Source organism: Epinephelus fuscoguttatus, linkage group LG15, assembly GCF_011397635.1.
Source record: "Epinephelus fuscoguttatus linkage group LG15, E.fuscoguttatus.final_Chr_v1".
NCBI lineage: Eukaryota > Metazoa > Chordata > Actinopteri > Perciformes > Serranidae > Epinephelus > Epinephelus fuscoguttatus.
The window spans coordinates 20,519,347-20,540,307 of record NC_064766.1 but is presented as its reverse complement, the minus strand read 5'-3'; the positions used below and the strand labels follow the sequence as shown (position 1 = coordinate 20,540,307).

Below are 20,961 nucleotides of genomic sequence, written 5' to 3'. Positions count from 1 at the left end.
TTTCAAATTTGCAGAAACATTTGTTTTTGTTTTTTTCCCCGAGCCGAGTCTGTGTGCGTGAATGGAGAAACTAATATTTTTCACCTGTTTTTTTTTTTTTTTTTAATTTAAGAAAGGAGTAAGGGACAATGCACATTAATTAAAATGCACACTTGGATCTGTTATGTAAATGTGCCTGATTTAGTCATACAGGCTAATTTCCATCTGCAGTCCCTGGCATGTTCATGGCATATAAAAGAAAGCCCCATACAAGCTCAGTACTTAGAAGCAAAGACTATTAAAGACAGTGATTCTCAGCAAAACTGAGCACATTTTAAATAATTGTATATCTCTTTATATTAAGTGTTTCAACATTTCATATACGGTACACAATTTGCATACAGTTATAATTTGCATGTGACAGTTTGTAGAGTTTACAAAATTAAAACCATTAAAACTGTTTTGGGGGATAGATGGAATGATGTGATCATCAAAAAGGTCATTATGTAACTGAAAAACACCAACTTCTTACTGATAACACTGCTGAGGACAAAAATATGGGTAAAAGCTTTAAAACTGACATAAATTTGATTATTCTTTTCCAAAAATGACAAAATAGGGACTCACCAAGACTCATGTAGTCAGTCATTACTCAGATATAAGGCTACAGCTGTCACCTACATTTGTCTACAGTAAGTGGCTTGGGTGAAATTTTTTTTTTTTTTTTTTAATATTATTTAGTATTATTATTAGTAGTAATATTATTCTTTTTAATGATGATGATAATAATGATAATAGCACTACCCACGTCTACTCTTATTCTCCTTATTTATACAGTCTGGTTCTACGTCACGCCCGGGCACCAAACAAGTGAGGAAATGGGTCACTCTTGTTTTCAAATTAAATTTCCGTGCATTAACAAAAATGTATTAATTGCATTTCAGAACTACACATGATATAAGGGGGCAATTTTAAAACATTACAAACTGATATATTAACAGATAAACCCCATTACACGAGTTCGTCCGCTTTGTTACTGATTAAACGTCGAAACGCTGGCGTCAGTTATGCTTTTATTTTGAAGGGTCAAGTCGGAAGTGCTTTGTAAATGCGTGCCTAAACTTTCCGGTTTGACTCCATGCTGTTGGACAGTGCAGGACTGAAAGCTGTGGACTCGGCTGTTTGAGTGGAAACAGGAGCAACCAGACAGCAGGTGAGTTTTTATTAGTTTACTACTAAAAGTTTAAACTGTTAGTATGTTTACTTTGTCAATTTGTTTACGTTCACCGTAAAGTTAGACTGAAAACTATCCTTACTACGTCAGTAGGTAGTTTTACTCCAGAGCTGTCAGCGTTTATACTAACGTTAGCTTAAATATAAAATCATAAAATGTTACAGCATTGATTTAAATTCTTGTGAATGATTTTTCTGACAAAGAATTACTCTTGAACTGTAGCGCCGTTTACACTGAAGTAACTTCGTGTTCACTCGCTCTGCGGTCACTGCACTGATTTATTTAGTTCATTAATTAATTACGATTTATGTAGCTAGCATTTATCTCAGAAGTAGCATAGCATTTATAACACCAACTTTACTGGATGAAGTTAGTGTCTACACTGTTGTTAAATGTGGTAATCTTTTCATTGACTCCTAACTGATCATGCTTTGACAAGTTGAGCCAGCGCCTGTCTTTCCTGCAGAACCTGTTCACACAAAAGTTTAAGTCAAAGCTGTTCGCAGAAATGTTAACACTGAAACTGGTTCTGAAACGGTCACACTGAATCTCAGTGGATCTGCTATCTGTAGTGTAATGCACCAACACACTACATGTTTAAGTGGTGAAACACTATACTTTCCTGCTATGCCACTTCTGTCAGAAACATTAAATGCCTGCATAAAAAAGGGTGAGAATTAATCCTCTTATAATAATTGGCCATTATAAACATTAATCATTATGATCTGTTTGCTATTCCTGCTTTTGAACCATTCAGAATATTAATAATATGTTTAACACTGTTAATAAAAGACAGAAGTGCTGAGACAAATTTGGACAACTGAATCCTTCTCATAAGACTGAGAGGTGCAGACATGTCAGTTTCCTGGAGAATCTTCACTTAGACCTGCAATACGTCGGGAACTAATAAAAGCCACAACATGCAGCCAGGGGCGTAAATATAGGCAGTGCAGTCGCACTGAGGTCCACGGGGTGCGGGGGGCCGTAGAGAGAGTGGTTTGAGGCCCCGTTCTCTCTAGAGCAGGGACCAGTCCCTTGCAAGTGTAAGGTACCAGGAACATGCTTGTTGGTTGCGGGAAATATATTGCTGTTCAAAAGTTTAAGGTAACCCTTTGTAATGATTTATTTCGTCTTTCGTCTCCCACAAGCCCTTTTTAAATAGGAATTGTGTAAATTTGCAGGAAAGCCCAATCAGTCTTTTTTTCAGCATTGGCAGTATAAAAACTTTTGTTCATACAGAGTGTGCCTTTTTCAGGGCATTGTGAGCAAGTAACAAAACGTGTAGCTCAGCGTGGGAGGGAAGAAGTAAATTCTTACTTTGTCATTTTCTTTTATGGAAGGTGGGATTATGATGAGAGAAAGCTGTTACATAAATCATTAACATTCACTTTTACTTCTGCTTCTTATAAAATGGATTTTTTGATTGTCAGATAACTTGAATCAAACACCATAACCATCATATAGCTACCTCAGCTCAGCTTCTTCAGTTACATCCCACCTTCACATCACAGTGACCCCCTAACTTCCTCTGCTTGTGTTCCTTTCTCCAGGGAGATGTGGTGGGTGCTGTGGGTGCTCGCCATCTTGCTGGCTATCTTCTGCACTTTCGATGTGTGGTACTTCCTCAGGGCAGCTGCTGTGATCATCAGGGCCTGGTTCCAGCCCCCAGTCTGGGATGTCACCGCAGAGCAGACTCGTACCGGCCGGGTCACTACCAATGACATCGACATGTGCCACATGAACAATGCTCGTTACCTCCGAGAGTGTGACTTTGCCCGCTTCTCTCTGTACATGCGTAACGGCGTGTTCAAGGCGCTGCGAGCACTCAAAGCTTCGATGGTAGTGGGGGCCACCACCATCCGTTACCGCAGGGCCCTGTGTATAGGTGAGGGGTACGAGCTGCGGAGTCGCATCGTCACTTGGGATGACAAAGCCTTTTTCCTGGAGCAGAGATTTGTGTCAACAAAAGATGGGCTGGTGTGTGCCGTCATGTATTGCAAGCAGAGCGTCATACGCAGCAGCCCGGACAAGATCATGCAGCACCTGTGTAAGCGAAAGGTAAGGAACAAATGAATAAACACACATGCAAATATGTCACCTTTAATAACTGAAGAGCACTGAGTGTACAGTGTGCTCCCTGCAGGTGGAGTGCCCTGAGTTTCCAGAGGACCTTCAGCACTGGGTCAACTTCATCTCTGCCAGCAGCCAGGCCCTCAGAGCCGAGAACGGACTAGATGAGAAGAACAAATGAGACATTGCACGGGCAGCTTTACGGCTGGCTCTTTGCAAGAAAGCTAATTTACCATCTCAGGGTTAAAAAGACATTTTTCTTTTGTTTACAATTACATGGATTCAACCACACTTGTGCCTACAGTTGTGAAAACAAGCTTTCCTTAGACTTATGTCAACACTGGAAGAATAAGCACACCAGATTGTTTGGAGAGGCTAACATGTGATTACTGACTCAGTAATAATAAAGTAATATGATTGTATAAAGTGTATCTTTGTGTATTATGGCAGCAATAAATAAAAATGAATTTAAAATCATATTGATGCACTCGCAGGGAAGAATCCAACAGGTCTCAGTGAACATTGTAAGGTACCAGAAACCTGCTTATAACCTGTTATATTAATGTGTTTCTTCTTTCCCTAAGTAATGGCTACTTTAACAGAGATAAAAATTGTATTAATTAGAAACCAGATGTATTATTTACATTTGAAATAGTTTTGACCCCAAAAAGAAGAATTATTAAATGATTAAAACTTTAATTTAGTAGATGTCTCCACAATGTTGTATGATGGGAGAATACTTTCCATTCCTCCCACAAATACACTTTGATTTTGAATTTGAATAGTTTCATAGGTCCAGCCCACCTCTGATCAAATCAGACTGTATGTGGCCCCTGATGAACTAAAAATGAGTTTGACGCCTCTGCTCTAGACCATTCAAGCTGGAGGCTGTACACTGTAGGAATTAACTACCTCCAGAAGATGGCGGTAAAGCACTGAGGACGCCGCCTGCCATTGAAGCTCATAGAAGAAGATTGCGCGACGTCACGCACCCGGAAGTTATGTTCATTCATTCTACCGGTTTCTATCTGTGGTTTCTGTTCAAGTTGCACCGCATCCCATGGTAGGGCTCGTTACTGGACGCACGGTAAGTTTTACGCCCATAAAAAACAATTCTACCGTATTTTTAACTATTTAAATTTTGACATGGTGGAAACTAAAAACAAAGAAGAAGAGAAGCAGCGTAGTGCAGCCAGAGTCTGTACTCTGCAAGGCCACCAAGTGCCGGTAGCTAGCAGCTAAGCTAACAGATTTGGCTGTCACAGCAGGTTGCGCTCCGTTCATCTGAGTGAAGCCCTCAAGGTTGAAGTGGGAAATGACGGGGATGTGATGCTTCAATATGTCAGCATGAATATTAAGCTAACGAGTGGAGAAAAAAACATTAACCTATTGCTTTTCTACACATCTGCACTGACATTGATGAGGTCAAAGGTACATATGATTAAATACAGTGTGGTCATGAATTTAGAAAACACTAACTCCTTTATGTAAGCATTTTTAAAGGAAATTAATGTCATTGGCTTTGGAATTGTAAATATGTGGCATATCATTTACCTTAAAATGAGTTTTTAATGCTTGTCACTAATATTTATTATTACATTACACCATACTATTACTATATTATATGTGCATCAAATCTCCAAGTATCACTACTTTATCATATCGTCTGCCTGCTGACTCTGCTGCTGTTTATCACACCACTGTTTGACCACACCATGTCACTTTACCTTGCAGTTTTCTCCCAAAATGTCCATATATAAACCAAACCAAATTTAAACGCAGCACTTTTGTTTTTGTTCCCATTTTTAACAGGTTTTAGTTAAAGTTAATAGTATTTTTATGCACTCAGTAGATGTATTTCTCTCAAATTTTGGTCACAAATTTGTTAAAATCTGTGTTAGCGAGCACTAATTTTTCAAGATAATCCATCCACCTGACAGGTGTGGCACACCAAGATGCTGATTAAACAGCATCATTACTACGCAGATGTGCCTTGGGATGGTCAGTTTGAGAGAGCGTGCAGTTCGTATGCTGACTGCAGAGTGTCCACCAGGGCTGTTGCCTGTGAACCTGTGAATCATTTTACTGCCAAAAGCTGTCTCCTATGTAAATTCTGTGAATTTGGCAGTACATCCAACCAGCCGCACAAGTCAGTTACAATGATGAACTGCTGTTAGGTCCAGACCCCAGTGAGGACAACGAGCACGCAGATGAGCTTCCCTGAGATGGCTTCTGACAGTTTGCACAATTAGCTGTCTGGGTGGCTGGTCTTAGATGATCTTGCAGGTGAAGATGCTGCATGTGGAGGTCCTGAGCTGGTGTGGGTACAAGTGGTCAGCAGTTGTGAGACTGGTTGGATTTACTGCCAAATTAATGGAAACGACACTGGAGACATGTTATGGTAGTGAAATTAACATTCAGTTTATTGTGACCATCCCAGGACACACCTGTGTAGTAATGCTGCTATTTAATCAGCATTTCGATATGCCACACCTGTCAGGTGGATGGATTATCTTGGAAATGGAGAAGTGCACACTAACATGGATGGTTGAGTCAATAAAAAATGAAGATTTTTAATTTAAACATGTGAAATATGAAAACAAAAACAAAATTGTTGCATTTAAATTTTTGTTCAGTATTGATTTATATTTTTATTCTATTTATATTTAACTGTATGTACCTCTTATTTTGTACTTCTTTAACTTGATCTTTTATCTGCACAAGTTGCTGTCCAACATTTTTTTTCTGTTGGGGATCAATTAGTTTTTATCTTATGTGTTCCAGAGAGATGTTGCTGCTGGTGCTGGGTGCCCTCCTCCTGCTCTTCTGCACACTGGATGTATGGTACTTCCTGCGGGGGGCCCAGGTGTTCTTTGAGGCGTGGTTCCTACCCAGAATATGGGACTTGTTGGCCGAGCAAAGCATTGACGGCATGGTCCTCCCCCATGATTTGGACTACATGGGCCACATGAACAACTCTCGATATCTAAGAGAGTGTGACTTTGCCCGCTTCCACCATTACATGCGAAACGGGCTCTTCATGGCCTCGCGCAAACTGGGGGCCAGATTGGTGGTAGGGGCCTCCACCATCCGGTACCGGCGCTCGCTGGCCTTCCGTGAGGCTTTTGAGATTCGGACCAAAATATTGGGATGGGATGAGAAGGCGTTTTACTTGGAGCAGCGCTTTGTGTCCAAGAGAGATGGTTTTGTCTCTGCGATCATGCTCTGCAGGCAGAATGTGGTGCACTGCAGCCCGGAGACTATTATCGAGTTTGTCTGCAAAAGGAAGGTGAGAAATAGGTAGAGATGGAAAACAGTAATAATATGACTGTGGTTATGGTGCAACTGACAATTATGATCTTATTTTGAATATACCTTTTTTTGTAGGAAGAATAGCAATACAACAAAAACAGCAGTTGGTTAACTATGAACTCATACAAAAATTATACCGATGGATGCCAGTTCATGCAGTAAAGGATCATTAATCATATGTGGACAAACATAATTCATTTTTTCCTATTGCTTAAATTCATCAACCCGTGGATTTTGCAAAAAAGTCATTCTCGTTACAATATCGGTCCAGTCAGTCTTTGTTGGAGGTTCGATCTGTAACCAGTCTCGTTTTCCTGCTAACAATATCTTTAATAGATATTTGTCTTGTGCCAATAAATTAGCTGCAATTTGATGAATCATTTTATCAAGAAATACTGTAAGACCCATTACATTTTCTTAAAATCGCAAGTGATATTAAATTGTTTTTTCCGCCCAAACAACACTTAAAAACATAAAAATATTTAGTGAACTCCTTAAGTATGACACTTAAGGTTTACATGAAATCCCTCGCCAATAACTGACTGGAAAGATTCCGTTGCATAAAACCACAGCACAATCATTAATTGTGAAGGACTGGATGAGCTCAGTTTTGGAAAGCTGAGTGATCCAACCCCAAACGTCAAATCATAATTCAACTTCTGGTAAAATGCAAAAGATGCACAATCAGTTGCTCATCATAAAGTGTGTACATTGGGTTCTCTCAGTCGCGGGACACTCATCTTGGGATGGTCAGGTTTTCTCATTTTTCTCCATAAACTCAGCCATGTTGTGGTTAAGATGGAGTTAGAGGTACCTTATGTTTCTGTCCGTACTTAGTATTACTTACTTAAGTATATAACTTCCTCAAGTAGAAGACCAAGATAAGGAGTAAACCTTAAATCCTAAAGGAGACATTTTAAAGAAACCTTAAGGGGAAGACTTAAGAATGTTTTGTTCAACCGTTGTTGTTTTTTAAGTAACCTTAACTTGGACTTTAAGGAAAATCTTAACTCAAGGTGCTTTGTGCAACCGAACTTAAATCCTCACATTTTGGGAAGCTGGGAATTATTTCAGTTTTGCTCAAAATGAAAAAAATAAAAATGTAAAAATTCTTGCCTATTAATGTCAATCGACTAATAGTTTCAGCTTTATTTTACTTTGGCGTTCTGCTAACTTTGTATTTGTGTGCAGATCGAGTGCCCCGAATTTCCCGAGGACCTCAAACACTGGATCAGCTTCATCTCAGCCAGCAGCCAGGCTCTGAGAGCAGAGAGCGGCCTGGAAGGGAAGAACAAGTGAAGCCCCACACCATGACACCATGTATCATGAGTGTACACCCACATATCATTTGCATTGCACGCACATATACAGTACACATACAAGCACACAGACCGTTAAACGTCGTAGAGTTTTGAGTTGATTCACAAGATTCCATTTGTCTCTGTTTCGGGGTCGATCCCTCCTGCTGTGTATTTTTGTATGATGTGAACAGAAGTACTGAACTTACGAAAACTTGAACTGTAGGGTATTCCATATTTTAAAATGCACTGTATGCATTGGGATCATATTGAAAGTTCTTTGAGAACATAGTGACACAAGAACGTAGCTTTATCCTCATAGCGCACAGACCGGCTTTAGACATCTTCATTCTCATTTTTAGCAGAAATCCTCTAACGTCAGATAAGCATGTCAAGCAAAAGTTAATCTTCCACTGACATCAATGCATGTTTTAGAACACACAGAAGATTTCTTTTGTGCCTGTTTCTCTTGATTAGCCGTAGTTTCAGAGCATTATAACTTTTTACAAGAAAAAAAAACGTAGATGTGATGAAATGCTTGAATGGACGTCATGAACATTTTGCACAAAGTATCCCAAGTGAGTAGACAAACTTAATTCTTGTTAACAATCTGAAAGGGACTATTTGATTTCGAAGGATACTTTTAATCAGTCCAGTATTGTTTTTACAGACTGTATGACTCATGCATTTAAAGGGTGGGCTTCTTGATTGGAGTTGCATGTCACTGTGAGAGAAACTGCTCGGATACAAGTTAATAGGCATAATAAGCAAATGCTGATACGAGGTTGCTGGCAACTTTTCCAAACCTGCAATGCAAGAGAAACGTTAATGTGAGGACGATGTTTGGCTTGTTAAATCTTGAAGCCTCCCTTTAATGCATCAAAGCTTTATTTTGTGACCAAAGTATTGTATTGTTCTGTATGAAGAGGAGACAAAATCATTTTTAAAGATGTATGTCTAACCTGTTATTTATGTTGCTGATGCACTGAAAATCCTGTTTAATTTATTTAAGTCTGAAGATATTCACTGTCCTTTTCTTTTCCACTTGTATTATTTAATATCCATTGAAATGGATTGATGTACTAAACTCCATGTATTGTGTTTGTTAATTATTTAGAGAATTTTAAATTAAAAAATGCAGTGGAAACTATGTTTGGGTCACACTGGGCTTGCCTTTAAAATGGTTGTTATTCAGCAATAACCTGAGCTACTAGGGTACTGTCGGGTGTGGTTCTATATTAAAGACCAGTATTTATACCTGATTAAGTATTTAACTCGGTAATGCCACTGGTTATGTGTGTTTGACCAGTCCAGTCAGTATGTAATGTGTTCCAGGATCTCAGCAGAATGAAGTTGATGTTTACTCTCTACAAACAGTTAAACTCTTTATGTAAGTCTGAAGTGTGTGTGTGTTCAACAATTTGTTTTCTTTGTTGTTCAGAGTTGGTGAAACTGGATCTCATTGCCCTGTGACGTCCTTTTAGATGAAGTTAACAAAATAAAAATAAAACTTTTGGGGCATATTACATGGCTTTTGGCAGTGGTGGAATGTGTATATGTATTCAAGCACAATTTTGAGGTACTTTCAATTTCCTGCTAATTTATATTGTATGTCAACTTCACTCCCTTACAGAGGGAAATAATGTACGTTTTACTGCACAATATTTATTTGACAGTTGTGTTTACGATTTCCAATTAATATTTAACATTAAAAATCATCATTATAAAATGTGGTTATTGTATCTGCCCTAAAGTACACTGAACTGTGACGGATTATATGTATGAAATATCAGTAAATAGAAATATTCAAGTTAAGTACCTCAAAATGTACAGTACTTGAGTAAATGTACTAATTACAAAAACAAGGATTCACAACATAGAGAAAAAAATTAAAAGCTTACATGAAATAAAACTGTCAGAAGGGACTGTTCTTTATTTATCATAGGCAGGGGTGGCTGGGGTGTGACTTTGATTTTTAATTTATTTTATTTATTATATTTTAATTTTGACCCTCCCTAAAGCTACAAATATTTTTCCTTGAGCCTCTCTGAGTGACTGGAGAAACATGCAGGACTCTCCCTCTGCCATAAATTAGTTAGATTTTTTCAATTTACCAGTTGGTGTTTGAAAGTCAAAAGTTAAAAGTTGAAGACAAAATTCTGAGTTGAAAAAAGCCTTGGTTTTTACTCCTGCAAATATTAAATAATCATAATAATAATAATTATTATTATTATTTTAGCCAGATTTTATGAGACCTAGAAATGAGACCTTCTGGTGAAGATAAGTGGTGTAATTTTGGCAATTTTAAAAAGAAAATATGAATAAATATATTTTCTTAAAAAATTGGCAGTAAAATAAATGCAAAATACAATCATTTGAATTTGTATGCCCCTCCTGCAAGCCAAAATAAAAAACATAAGTCCCTCCCCAGTGCTTAAAAAATTATCTGATATTCCTCCCATTTTTGCCGCACTCCTTCCCCCCTCATAAGTAATGAATAGTCCCTAACTGTTCCCATTTTGCGATCTTTGATTAATACAAGTAAGATTACAGTATTTAAAATTACGCTATTTTAAAGATTATTATTATCATTATTATTTGCGGGTTTATTTTATTTTATTTTTTATTTTTGCGTTTTTAAAGCTTAAATGCCCTGCTACTGTTTCCGGTGACGCTCCTTTGACCACGCCCCCTTCTTTTCACTTCCTGTAAACAAAGCAGCAGCTGTGTGTCTGTCAGATTCCTGTGTATTCGCTCATTTTCTACACTTTCTCCTGCGTTTGTCGACGATGGCTCAAGCCGGAGTGGTCCTGGACAAGGACCAGTTCAACTGCTCGATATGTCTGGACGTGCTGAAGGACCCAGTGACCATCCCCTGCGGACACAGCTACTGCTGGGACTGTATCCAGAACTACTGGGACCAGGACGACTACCTGGGGATCTTCGTGTGTCCGCAGTGCAGGCACAACTTCAACCCGAGGCCGGTGCTCGCCAGAAACACCATGTTGGCCGACGTGGTGGAGAAATTCAAAAAGACTGGACTCCAGGAGGCCACGGCGACACCTGTGAGTCAAAGTTTCGCCGAGGCCGACGACGTTGGGTGCGACGTCTGCACCGGGAGGAAAAACAAAGCTGTCAAGTCCTGTCTGGTGTGTCTGGCCTCCTACTGCGACCTCCACCTGCAGCCCCACTACGAGTCTGCTGCGTTCAAGAAACACAAGCTGGTGTCGGCCTCCAAAAAGCTCCAGGAGACGATCTGTGGCCGACACGACAAGCTGCTGGAGGTGTACTGCCGCACCGACAAGCAGTGCATCTGTTACCTGTGTCTGACTGATGAACACAAAGGGCACGACACGGTGCTGGCTGAGGCAGAGATACAGCAGAAGCAGGTAATCAAACCAATCAATCATCTGATTGATTTGATCAGCAATAGTTCTGGTTTAGATTGATCTGATGTGGTCTGGATGGCTCACAGCAGTGACATTGTCTCTTCCCAACTGCTGAGGGTTTCACAGGTTCTTTTTTTTTATATAAATATTTAATCTTAATACAATTATTTTTATATTCTAGATACAGATTTCCTATTGTTCTTTACATTTGCATAACTTGGAAATGTGTCTTTGACACTGGCACACCGCACACAACATTACACACATACACTAAAAATGCATCTCATTGTATTTAAGGTGAGACAACCCAGGTGAAAACACAATGTTTCATACACTGCTTTTGAAATTTTGGGCTGTTTTCTTTCCATAGCATGTCTACTTTCAGACTAGTGGAAAGAAAACATATGAAATGCACATTTAGATGATTATTTTAGTTCAGATTTCTGCCCTGGAAATGTATATGAAAGTGCTTAATTAAGTAGATAACGCACCATTTGCATATTCACACATTTAATATCATAAAACTTGCAGTATAAAGGTAATGAACTGGTTTCATGGTCTTAGCTTTTGTCTAAAAATATATAAAATTTTATGAAACATATTTCTGAAGGCTGTTTTCTCATAATCAGTTTTTTTTCTTACTCTGAGCCAAAAAATCTCAACTTCAACAGCACTTACTGACACCAAATTTTCCACTTTTATTCCTACCAATATCCTGAAGGTTTTTACAGAGGGGTTTATTCATACATCATTCACAGCCTGATTTATATAACATTACATTCCTAAAAACATTGCGAAAATGGATTTTCAATGGCTATTTACAGTGTTTTCTGATTTATGAAGTGATAAAAAGAGATACCCAAAATATATTCTATAAAAACCTCTGAGTTTTCAACAAAATTAAATAATTTTTTTAAACCTGACTTAATCAAATGTTCAGAGTGTTGTTCTGGAAAGTGTGAAAATTCACATATAGTTCTTTAGATGATGCCTTATTTGCATATTCAAACATAACATTTTGGAAAACTTTTTTCCTAGAAAATAGTGTAAATAATCAACTGGGGAAGTTTCATGGTGATTTCATTCAGCTAAAAATGTTAACTTATTCACCAGGGGTGTCTCCATTATAATTGCGATCATCTTATTTTCAGGGAGAGATGAAAGATATTCAATATGCTTCTGCACAATCATACAGTTTCCAAACAAAATATACACTGGTTCCATACTGAGGAAAAGAAGTACACTTGGCATTCAAACTGCTTGAGCATACTGTTTTAAAAGAAGATTTTAATTGAAAAAGATATTTTAATGTGTACAATTGATTTTCTCGCTTAAAGTTCTCATTCTTTAAACTTTAATCCTGTGTTTAAGCAGCTAGTCTCATTGAGATCAAGGTCTCTTTACTAGTAGAACACTAAACATGTTCAGTTGAAGGAAAACACAGCAATTCACAAAAACACACAATTTACAAACAAAATATGAATATGTTCCCTCTGAAAGAAAGTATTGTGTTTCATATCTTTATAATAAATATAATTTCAAAACTTTTCCGTAATGTGTACAGTTTTAAATCTGATGCTGTATTCACAAACATTCTGAGAATACTCTCAGAGAGCTCCCACTTCACTGAAAAATATTTAGTAAGGAGTCCTAGCTTTAGGAGTGAGTTAGGAGACTCTGAATAAGGAAGGGACAGAAACTTTGACCTTATCAAGGAGGTGTGTGGTTGACCATGTTGCTAGGCATGGCACATTCTTTTAACAGATGTGATTGGTTGTCCTTTTGTGAGACTGTAGGATGTGGACACCCATTAAAACTGAAATGAACTGCATCACAATATGAAACTGTGAAAGTGTTGTCTTTGTTAGTGTGATCACTCTGCTGATGGAAAGCTGGGACAGACCCAAGTCATCACTGCTGCTCTGTTGCATCCTTCCAGTTCTCCAAATATCTCAGTGTTGTGATCACTGCATTTCTAGCATGATATTGTTATTGTGTTGGGTGGGAGGTGTGAGCACATCTCTGATGAGATCGACCACAGACTTAAAACCTGCACCATCTAATCTATGGCATTTCATTAACTCACTGTCACCCAGTGTTTGGAGAATATTCCTCTGACCTCTTTGTGTTTCCACCAATTTCTCCTCTGCTTAAACTCTTAAGCCTCTTAAAAGAACTCCTCTCAGCTCATTATAGTTTTTAACCTAAGGAGCTCTCTAAATGGCTAAGGTGTTTTGTGAATAACTGTTATCTGCACCAGGACCTTGTCTTAATTCTAAGGGGAAATGCTTAATTCTAAGAACTGTCTTTGAACTTTGTCACTAGGAGCAACTCTTAGTACGAGGAAGCTGTGTGAATACAGCCCCTGGTTCAGATGGAGGAAAAGTGAAATTGCCTGTTTTAAAAAATTCAAATTTGATTCATCTAAAGCTAAGTTTTAAATAGTCTAAGTTTAAAAAAAAATCTAAGTAGATTCATCTTTAATTAGTCTGAAACAGTCTCTGCAGTCTTCATGTTAATCTAGTCCATGTTTGATCAGTTTAAACACAGGGGGGTTTGTAATCTCAATCTGGTCTGATGAGACAGAGCTACTAGATGGCTCTTTACTGTCTTCATAAGCAGAATGTTTCACACATTTGATACAGGGTTTCAAAAAGTCTTAAGGTTTTTATTATCATGTCTATTATGTCTGTAATCAAACCCCACGACTCTAAGTGACCCAGCAGCTGAGAATGAAGCGATACCAGCTCGTAAATCCTAAACTGGAAACCGAACTAAGCCTTGGCACGCACAGGGACATTTATTAAGTGATAAACTTTATATACTGATGAACACAATGACATGAACACATCAACGATATAAGACAACCAGATACTCAGATTTGTCCTTGAAGTGAAGTGACGGTAATGTAAAGTTTTTATAATATCTGTCCTCAGAGGGAGCTTGGTGACATGAAGCAGAGCTCTCAGCTGAAAATCCATCAAAGGGAAAAAGGAGTCCAGGAGATCAAACAAGCCATTTTCTCTCTCACTGTAAGTGCCAACATCCTGTTTGATCTGATATATAAATACAGTGGATCAATACCTAGATGTTAAAATATGTCTCCCTTCCTCCAGATATCTGTCAACAGCTCATAATGTAAGAACTGAGACAAAGCCTTATGTGTTGCTCTGTGTCCCCTCCAGCGCTCTGCTCGGGCAGCAGCTGAGGAGAGTGACGCCGTCTTCACCGAACTGATTCGGTCGATCGAGCTGAAACGTTTCGAGGTGAGAGAGCTCATCAAAGCCCAAGAGAAGACGGCCGTCAGTCAGGCCGAGCAGCTGCTGGAGAGGATCCAGAGGGAGATCGCTGAGCTGAAGAAGAACGAGGCTGAGCTGGACAAACTCTCCCACACTGAGGACCACGTCCATTTCCTTCAGGTAGCAGCTCTCACACTGACACCGTCAGTACAGAAATAACAAACAGAAGTTAGTCAGTACATTTAGTACATGAGTATTTCTGTTTTCTGTTGCGTTATACTTCTATATTTCAGAGGGAAATATTGTCAATATATTACCAGTATACAATGCAGGAAGTCTCAGTTACTGCACACCATTCAAATGTTACATTTGTCGATACTTTACCAAGCTAACTAAGCTAACCGCTGGCACCTACCTGTACAACAGTAAACCGGACATCTCTGCATCACTCTTCATCCCCATCCTCTCCTTCAGTGCTCACCAGCGAAGGTCAAAGTGAAGCCAACCCCAGATTCAGGCTTTACATTTTTTAGGAAAACCCTGCATAGTATACCTTTAATACATGACATCTGAAGACTTTACCTTCAAAACACATGAGCAGTTTATGAAATATGATGCTTTAGTCAGTGTTCAAAGTCTCCTTCTTTATTTATTTTTTACAGTCTTATTTTGATTTTTAAATGGTAAACATAAGGTGTTTCAAGCATATTCCAAGCTGATGAGCTTGTTTCAAGTATTTTCTAAAATGTAAAAATGAATTCACTGCCCAATTTGTCATTTCTTAAAGCTACAGACACTCATTTGCAAAACATTTTTAAACAAGTTAATTTAGCAACAAAAATATTTTCACTGCAAATACAGATTCTTTCATTTGTTTTAAGAAAATACGGTTTGAGGTATAATATATATAAAATAAAACACTATCAAAAAAGTCCTTTTTGCATAGTAAGTACTTTTGATACTTGAGGTATATTTTATTATTAATATTATTATTATTATTATTATTATTAAGAATGATAATGCATTTTATTTATAGGCGCCGCTCAGAGCACTCAAGGACACCTTATAAGACACAGTTAAAAAAAAAAAAACAAGCACCAATATATCTATAAATCATAAAATTAAACAATTCTGTAATATACAATAAAAGTTAATAACATGACGAGACAAAATTCACGATTATAACTATTAGGTATAAAATCATAATCATAAAGTTGTCATGCTGACAACACCTAAGCACTTTTTTGTAAGTACAAAGAAAAAGAAAACAAGGGTGTTTGTGCTCTTATTACAAGTCCAAAGAAAAACTCACATCAGGTGCGTGGGCAAAAAATTGTCAAGAAGAAAGCAGGAAAAGCTCGCACACTGATCAGAAAAATGGATTGTCCATTCCAGAGGTTGATGGATGTTAAGGTAGCATGTTTAATGGTCCATCAAAAATATATACAAAAATATATAACAAGTGCTACCATAGTGTGAAAAACAAAAAGAAACAAAAGAAAACTGACCAGAAACGCTTCGGCTACACAGCCATCTTTAGTCTATAGTGTGGTTTAACAGCTTTTACTTTAAGGTCCAGTGTGTAGAATTTAGGGGCATCTAAGTGGAATGGCATACAGTTTTTTGTTTTTTTATTTTTTTTGGTTTTTTTAAAAGATATTTTTTGGGGCATTTTTAGCCTTTAATAGATAGGACAGACAAGTGTGAAGGGGGAGAGAGAGGGAGTGACATGCAGCAAAGGGCCACAGACTGGAGTTGAGCCCGGGCCGCTGCGGCAACAGCCTTGTACATGGGGCGCCTGCTCTACCACTAAGTCACTGACGCCCCGGCATACAGTATTAATAACTGTGTTTTCATTAGGGTGTAATCACTTAAAATTGAGAATTGTTGTGCTAGTATTACCGTTTTGTTATGTTAGAATGAGCCATTTATCTACGTACAAAGTAGATTCTCTTCAGTGGAGTCCTCTGTGTTGTTTCTACAGTAGCCCAGAACGGACAAATCAAACACCAGCTTTAGATAGGGTGATTCGTGTCTTGGTGTTTTAGCATCGGACACTGTAGTTCTCCTACACACCTGGCATATTGGAGAAGTGTCAGTTCTGCAACCTCACCACTAGATGTCACCAAATCCCACACACCAGAACTTTGAGTCAAGGATCTGAACCTCGACACTGGATACCAGACAGATTTTTCAACACATCTCAAGCTCTCTGTCTCTGTGTTTGTGTTTGTCATTCCAGAGCGTTCAGTCTGTCCAGGCTCCGCCCGTGCTGTCAACTCTGCCCTCGGTCACCTGTGACCCCAGTCTCACCTTCGGCCCGGTGATGACAGCCGTGTCAGATTTTAAAGGGCTGTTGCAGGAGGTCTGCCAGGGAGGATTTGTCAGCATCTACGAGAGAGGTAGATACCGTACATATCACATTTGTGTTTTTATCAGATACAAATCATTATGTCAGCTCTGATTCATGTGAGTTTCTCTTTTTGTAGTGAGAGAGATAGAGATTGTAGGCCCTCAAAATCCTGCTGCACCTCTGGACACAACACAGCCGAGGCAAAGTGATTCAGATGTGCCAATGCAAGCAACACTTGGTGAGTCTCTGTTTGAATATGATGTGGATGATTTAGATAGAAAATTACAGCTTTTGATACAGGTGTGAAGACACCCCGAAACTTTTGCCAGTCAGGGATGCATGTCTCAACTTAAACAGCTCAATGATGACATAAATGCATCTTGAATCACGTTTAAAGACATGTTGTTAAACTTTGTAGGATTCATATAACCGGACAAAGCTCTGTACTTTTAAGTAAAAGCCTTAAATTTTACCCAGTTAGTTTGTGCATCTCATCCTAACCTCATCATCATCATCATGCCGCACAAACACCTTACTCAACTTGTTTGTTTACAGCAGACTTTGCTGAATGTGCACAAGCGGAATGACGACAGTGCAGCACACGGTGACAGTTTGGACAGCTGAGACTTTGCAGTAACAGTGTTTGTTCTCTTTGTGCTGGCAGTCAACCCTCCACCTGGCCTGGACCAAAGTCCTGTGAACCCTTTCAACCCTTTCCTCTCACCAGGACCTGCCGTGCCCACCTTTTCCTTCTCACCATTTGGTAAATATTATTTGCCATATTTTGTCTACCATATCATCTTATGCTGGTATCAGAAATGTAATGTATTTCAGCATTAAACAGTGGGCAGAACCAGTTTTACACAAGAAAACCTAAAGCAAATTGAAACACAAATGTTATTATTGTAGTGACAGAAAGAAAATTCTCCCATACAAATAAACGTCTTGCATCCATATTCTAACTTAAGTAGAAGTACAGAAAATATTAGCAGTAAATGTACTTAAAGTATCAAAAGTAAAAGTACTCATGAAGCTACAGAATGAACCCCAAGAGAGAGTTATATTACGTGACTGGGCTGTAATCACTGATGCATTATAAATGTGGCTGCAACTTATTTTCATTTTCAAACTGTTTATTATTTTCACATTAACTGATTAGATGTTTGATCTAAATTTCAGAAAATGGTGAAAAATGTCAGTGTTTCCCAAAGCCCAAAATAACATCCTCAAATATCTTGTTTTGTTCTCAACCCAAAAATATTCAGTCTACTGTCATGAAGGAGGAAAGAAACCAGAAAATATTCATATGTAAGAAGCTGGAATTAGAGAATTTTGACTTTTTTTCCTTAAAAAATGACTCAAACCAGTTAATTAATTATAAAATTACCTGCCAATTAATTTAATAGTTGATAACTAATTGATTAAACCATTAACAGTTGCAGCTCTAGTTGCTAAAAAAGCAGCATTACAGTGTTACAGCATGTTGAGGTGGAGATCACTTCAACTACTCACTGTTGAGTAGTTTAATCTATAATAATTCATCATATTGTATAAGTTGGTCTCATGTTTTGTATGTAAAATCCACCACTAATTGTCTGTAGAGTTTTTGTAGTAGTCTTCTTGTAAAGTCAAATTTACCTTCAGACTTTGAGTGGCTCTGTGAAGACTGCCTGAAGAGCTGGGCGGTGTGTGTCAAACGTCTATGCAGAGTATATTTTACATGGATCTGTTATCGCACCAAAACACCTGCAAATACATGCAAATTGCATCTGTGATACCTGGTTAGAAAGCTGTAACATTTTCTGTGCACCTGTCACTCTTTTGATCGCCAAAGTTTGGTGTCAAATTATGAAAACTTGCATCAACTTCATATGATGCAAACATTCTAGGAAACACTTAAGTCTGGTGAGTGGTAGGCATTTAAAGGCTCTGTGACATCACAGCAGTGGAGGGAAAGTACAAGCAGGAAGCATTGGTGGGAAATAATACAAAGCAATATATAAGTATGTATCAATAAAAAAAACACAGGTCAGTGTAAGGATAAAGGGGGTAGTGGCGTCTTGAACAGAGAGTGATGCTGCCTCTGTGTGTGTTGTCATCTTTGCTTTATTGTGATCTGGATTGAAGCCACTGCCTAGTTCCTCAGCCCCACTTTGCGCCATGCTCATATGGCAGTCATCACTAATATAAGAGATGACATCATTGTGGAAGAGTAGTGCCCATCCTCTAGTTCCCCCCTGGTTAACACCGTTGGCTCTGTCAGTACTGCTGCCGTTGTTTACTGCTGTTCGTGAAGTTAGCACCGTTAGCTCATCCACCTCCATGTTGAGAACCATGTCCAAACGCACACTCTGAATCTCACATAAAGCCCCTTTAAATCTTTGAAATAAAAGAAGCCTTGTAGATTTAAATTTTCCATCTCAGGTAATTTAGTGTTTTTTTTAATGCAAATATTTAGTGTATGTGGTTTTCTTTTTTTAATAGTATGATCACTGATGTTGAAATGACATTTCATGACATTGCATCATCTGGAAAATAGTTCTGCAGATCATGTCTGGGAGAATATTTATTTGATTTGCAACCATCTTTGTCACCTGAGGGTGCCCTACAGTTACAGTGTGGACTAATAACCCCTGTTGTGTCTGCTCAGGGTCCAAACTCTCCTCAGGATCCAGACAGAGGCACCTCCAGCGACGCGCTCACCCCCGGAGGAAATAGACTCGTAGCGGACATCAGAATCAACATTTCACACGCACCTACATGGGTTGAATGTCGTTATACCTCAGTGCTCTTCTCTCACAAATCTGTACTGACACCTATGGATTGTATATTTAATAATTCATCTTTTGGTATTCATTATAATTGCTGTGTTTTCAGCGATCAGTGAACCTGTAGTTCAGGTTGGAAAGAGATAAGGAAAGTTATAGGTGTCACAGAAGATCACATTGACGCAGTAGTATTAAAGGGACAGTTCACGCCAAAGTCCAAAACACATATTTTGCCTCTTCCCTGTAGTGCTATTTGGTAATCTCAGTCATTTTGGTGTGGGCTGCCGAGTGCTTGAGATATCGGCCGTAGAGATGTCTGCCCTCTCTCAAACATAATGGAACTAGTTGGCACTCAGCTTGTGGTGCTCAAAGTGCCCCAAAAAAAAGAAAAACTCAACAGCAATGTCTCTTTTTCATAAATTATGACCCGGTTACTCAAGATCATCGACAGACCTTGTTGTGAGCAGTTTCATGTAGGAACTGTTCTTTCTACTGAACTGCTCCTGCCAACCACGTCACCACACTGAAGGAAGAGTGCATCTACTGCTAGCTCACCTAGCACCACTGAGATAGGTCATGTTGTAGCTCACCCGAGGGGGACGCCATTGATGTTTACATCTCAAGCAGTCGTTAGCATGAGCCTCTTGTTCATGAGTAGATGCACACTTCCTTCTGCGTGGTGATACGGTTGGCAGGTGTAGGTTCGTAGCAAGAAAATAGTTCCTACATGAAACTGCTCACAATAAGGTCTGTGGATTATCTTGAGTAACCAGGTGATGATTTCTGGAAAGAGACATTGCTGTTGAGTTTTTCAAATTTATTTATTACTATTATTATTATTATTATTATTCTTGTTATTACTATTATTTTGGCGCTTTGAGCACCACAATCCTTTATATTCGGGAGAATGGCCACTATCTCCAACACACACCAAAACTGTCTAGACTGATAAGTAGCACTACAGGTAAGAGAATGAATATATAATTTGATTACACGGTGAACTGTCCCTTTAAGCAGCATTAAGCAACACATAGCTAGACTGACTCACTACATCTAATTTCAGTAACTGCCTTGAAACTTGGTCAAGTTTTACTTTGTCTTTTTTTTTTAACAAGGTTTTGCTTTTATAATTATTTTTAATTTTTACCTGAACCTACAAAACAATCATTTTGTTGCTTTACAGACATGTGTAATAATATATTGTGATTTGTGACATGCAGGCATTAAAAAAATAAACACACATGTACAAACTAGACTTTCCCAAGGGTGTTGTTTATTTGCCTAGAAGCAGGTTTGCATTTCATTGTACTTTGAACAAA

At 38.5% G+C, this 20,961-nt stretch overlaps 3 protein-coding genes across 4 annotated transcripts; all 3 read left to right on the top strand.

Moving 5' to 3' along the window:
- The first annotated feature begins 1,097 nt into the window (after positions 1-1,097).
- LOC125901921 (protein THEM6-like) lies at positions 1,098-3,982 on the top strand. The gene is made up of 3 exons (XM_049597939.1): positions 1,098-1,192; positions 2,764-3,271; positions 3,357-3,982. The coding sequence occupies exons 2-3, from the start codon at positions 2,768-2,770 to the stop codon at positions 3,462-3,464; spliced, it is 612 nt and encodes a 203-aa protein (XP_049453896.1). The 5' UTR covers positions 1,098-1,192; positions 2,764-2,767; the 3' UTR covers positions 3,465-3,982.
- A 242-nt stretch (positions 3,983-4,224) lies between these two features.
- On the top strand, positions 4,225-9,752 carry LOC125901980 (protein THEM6-like). Of its 2 annotated transcripts, XM_049598045.1 has the most exons (3): positions 4,225-4,370; positions 6,068-6,572; positions 7,787-9,752. In XM_049598045.1, exons 2-3 carry the CDS (start codon positions 6,072-6,074, stop codon positions 7,892-7,894), a joined length of 609 nt encoding a protein of 202 aa, XP_049454002.1. In that variant the 5' UTR covers positions 4,225-4,370; positions 6,068-6,071; the 3' UTR covers positions 7,895-9,752. The 2 variants fall into 2 exon arrangements, with proteins under 2 accessions (XP_049454002.1, XP_049454001.1); XM_049598044.1 differs by lacking the exon at positions 4,225-4,370 and having other exon boundaries at positions 6,057-6,572.
- An 833-nt stretch (positions 9,753-10,585) lies between these two features.
- Positions 10,586-20,897, top strand: LOC125901699 (E3 ubiquitin/ISG15 ligase TRIM25-like). Its single transcript, XM_049597543.1, has 7 exons — positions 10,586-11,282; positions 14,219-14,314; positions 14,468-14,701; positions 16,764-16,923; positions 17,011-17,112; positions 17,539-17,637; positions 19,525-20,897. The coding sequence occupies exons 1-7, from the start codon at positions 10,683-10,685 to the stop codon at positions 19,590-19,592; spliced, it is 1,359 nt and encodes a 452-aa protein (XP_049453500.1). The 5' UTR covers positions 10,586-10,682; the 3' UTR covers positions 19,593-20,897.
- The last annotated feature ends 64 nt before the right edge of the window (positions 20,898-20,961 follow it).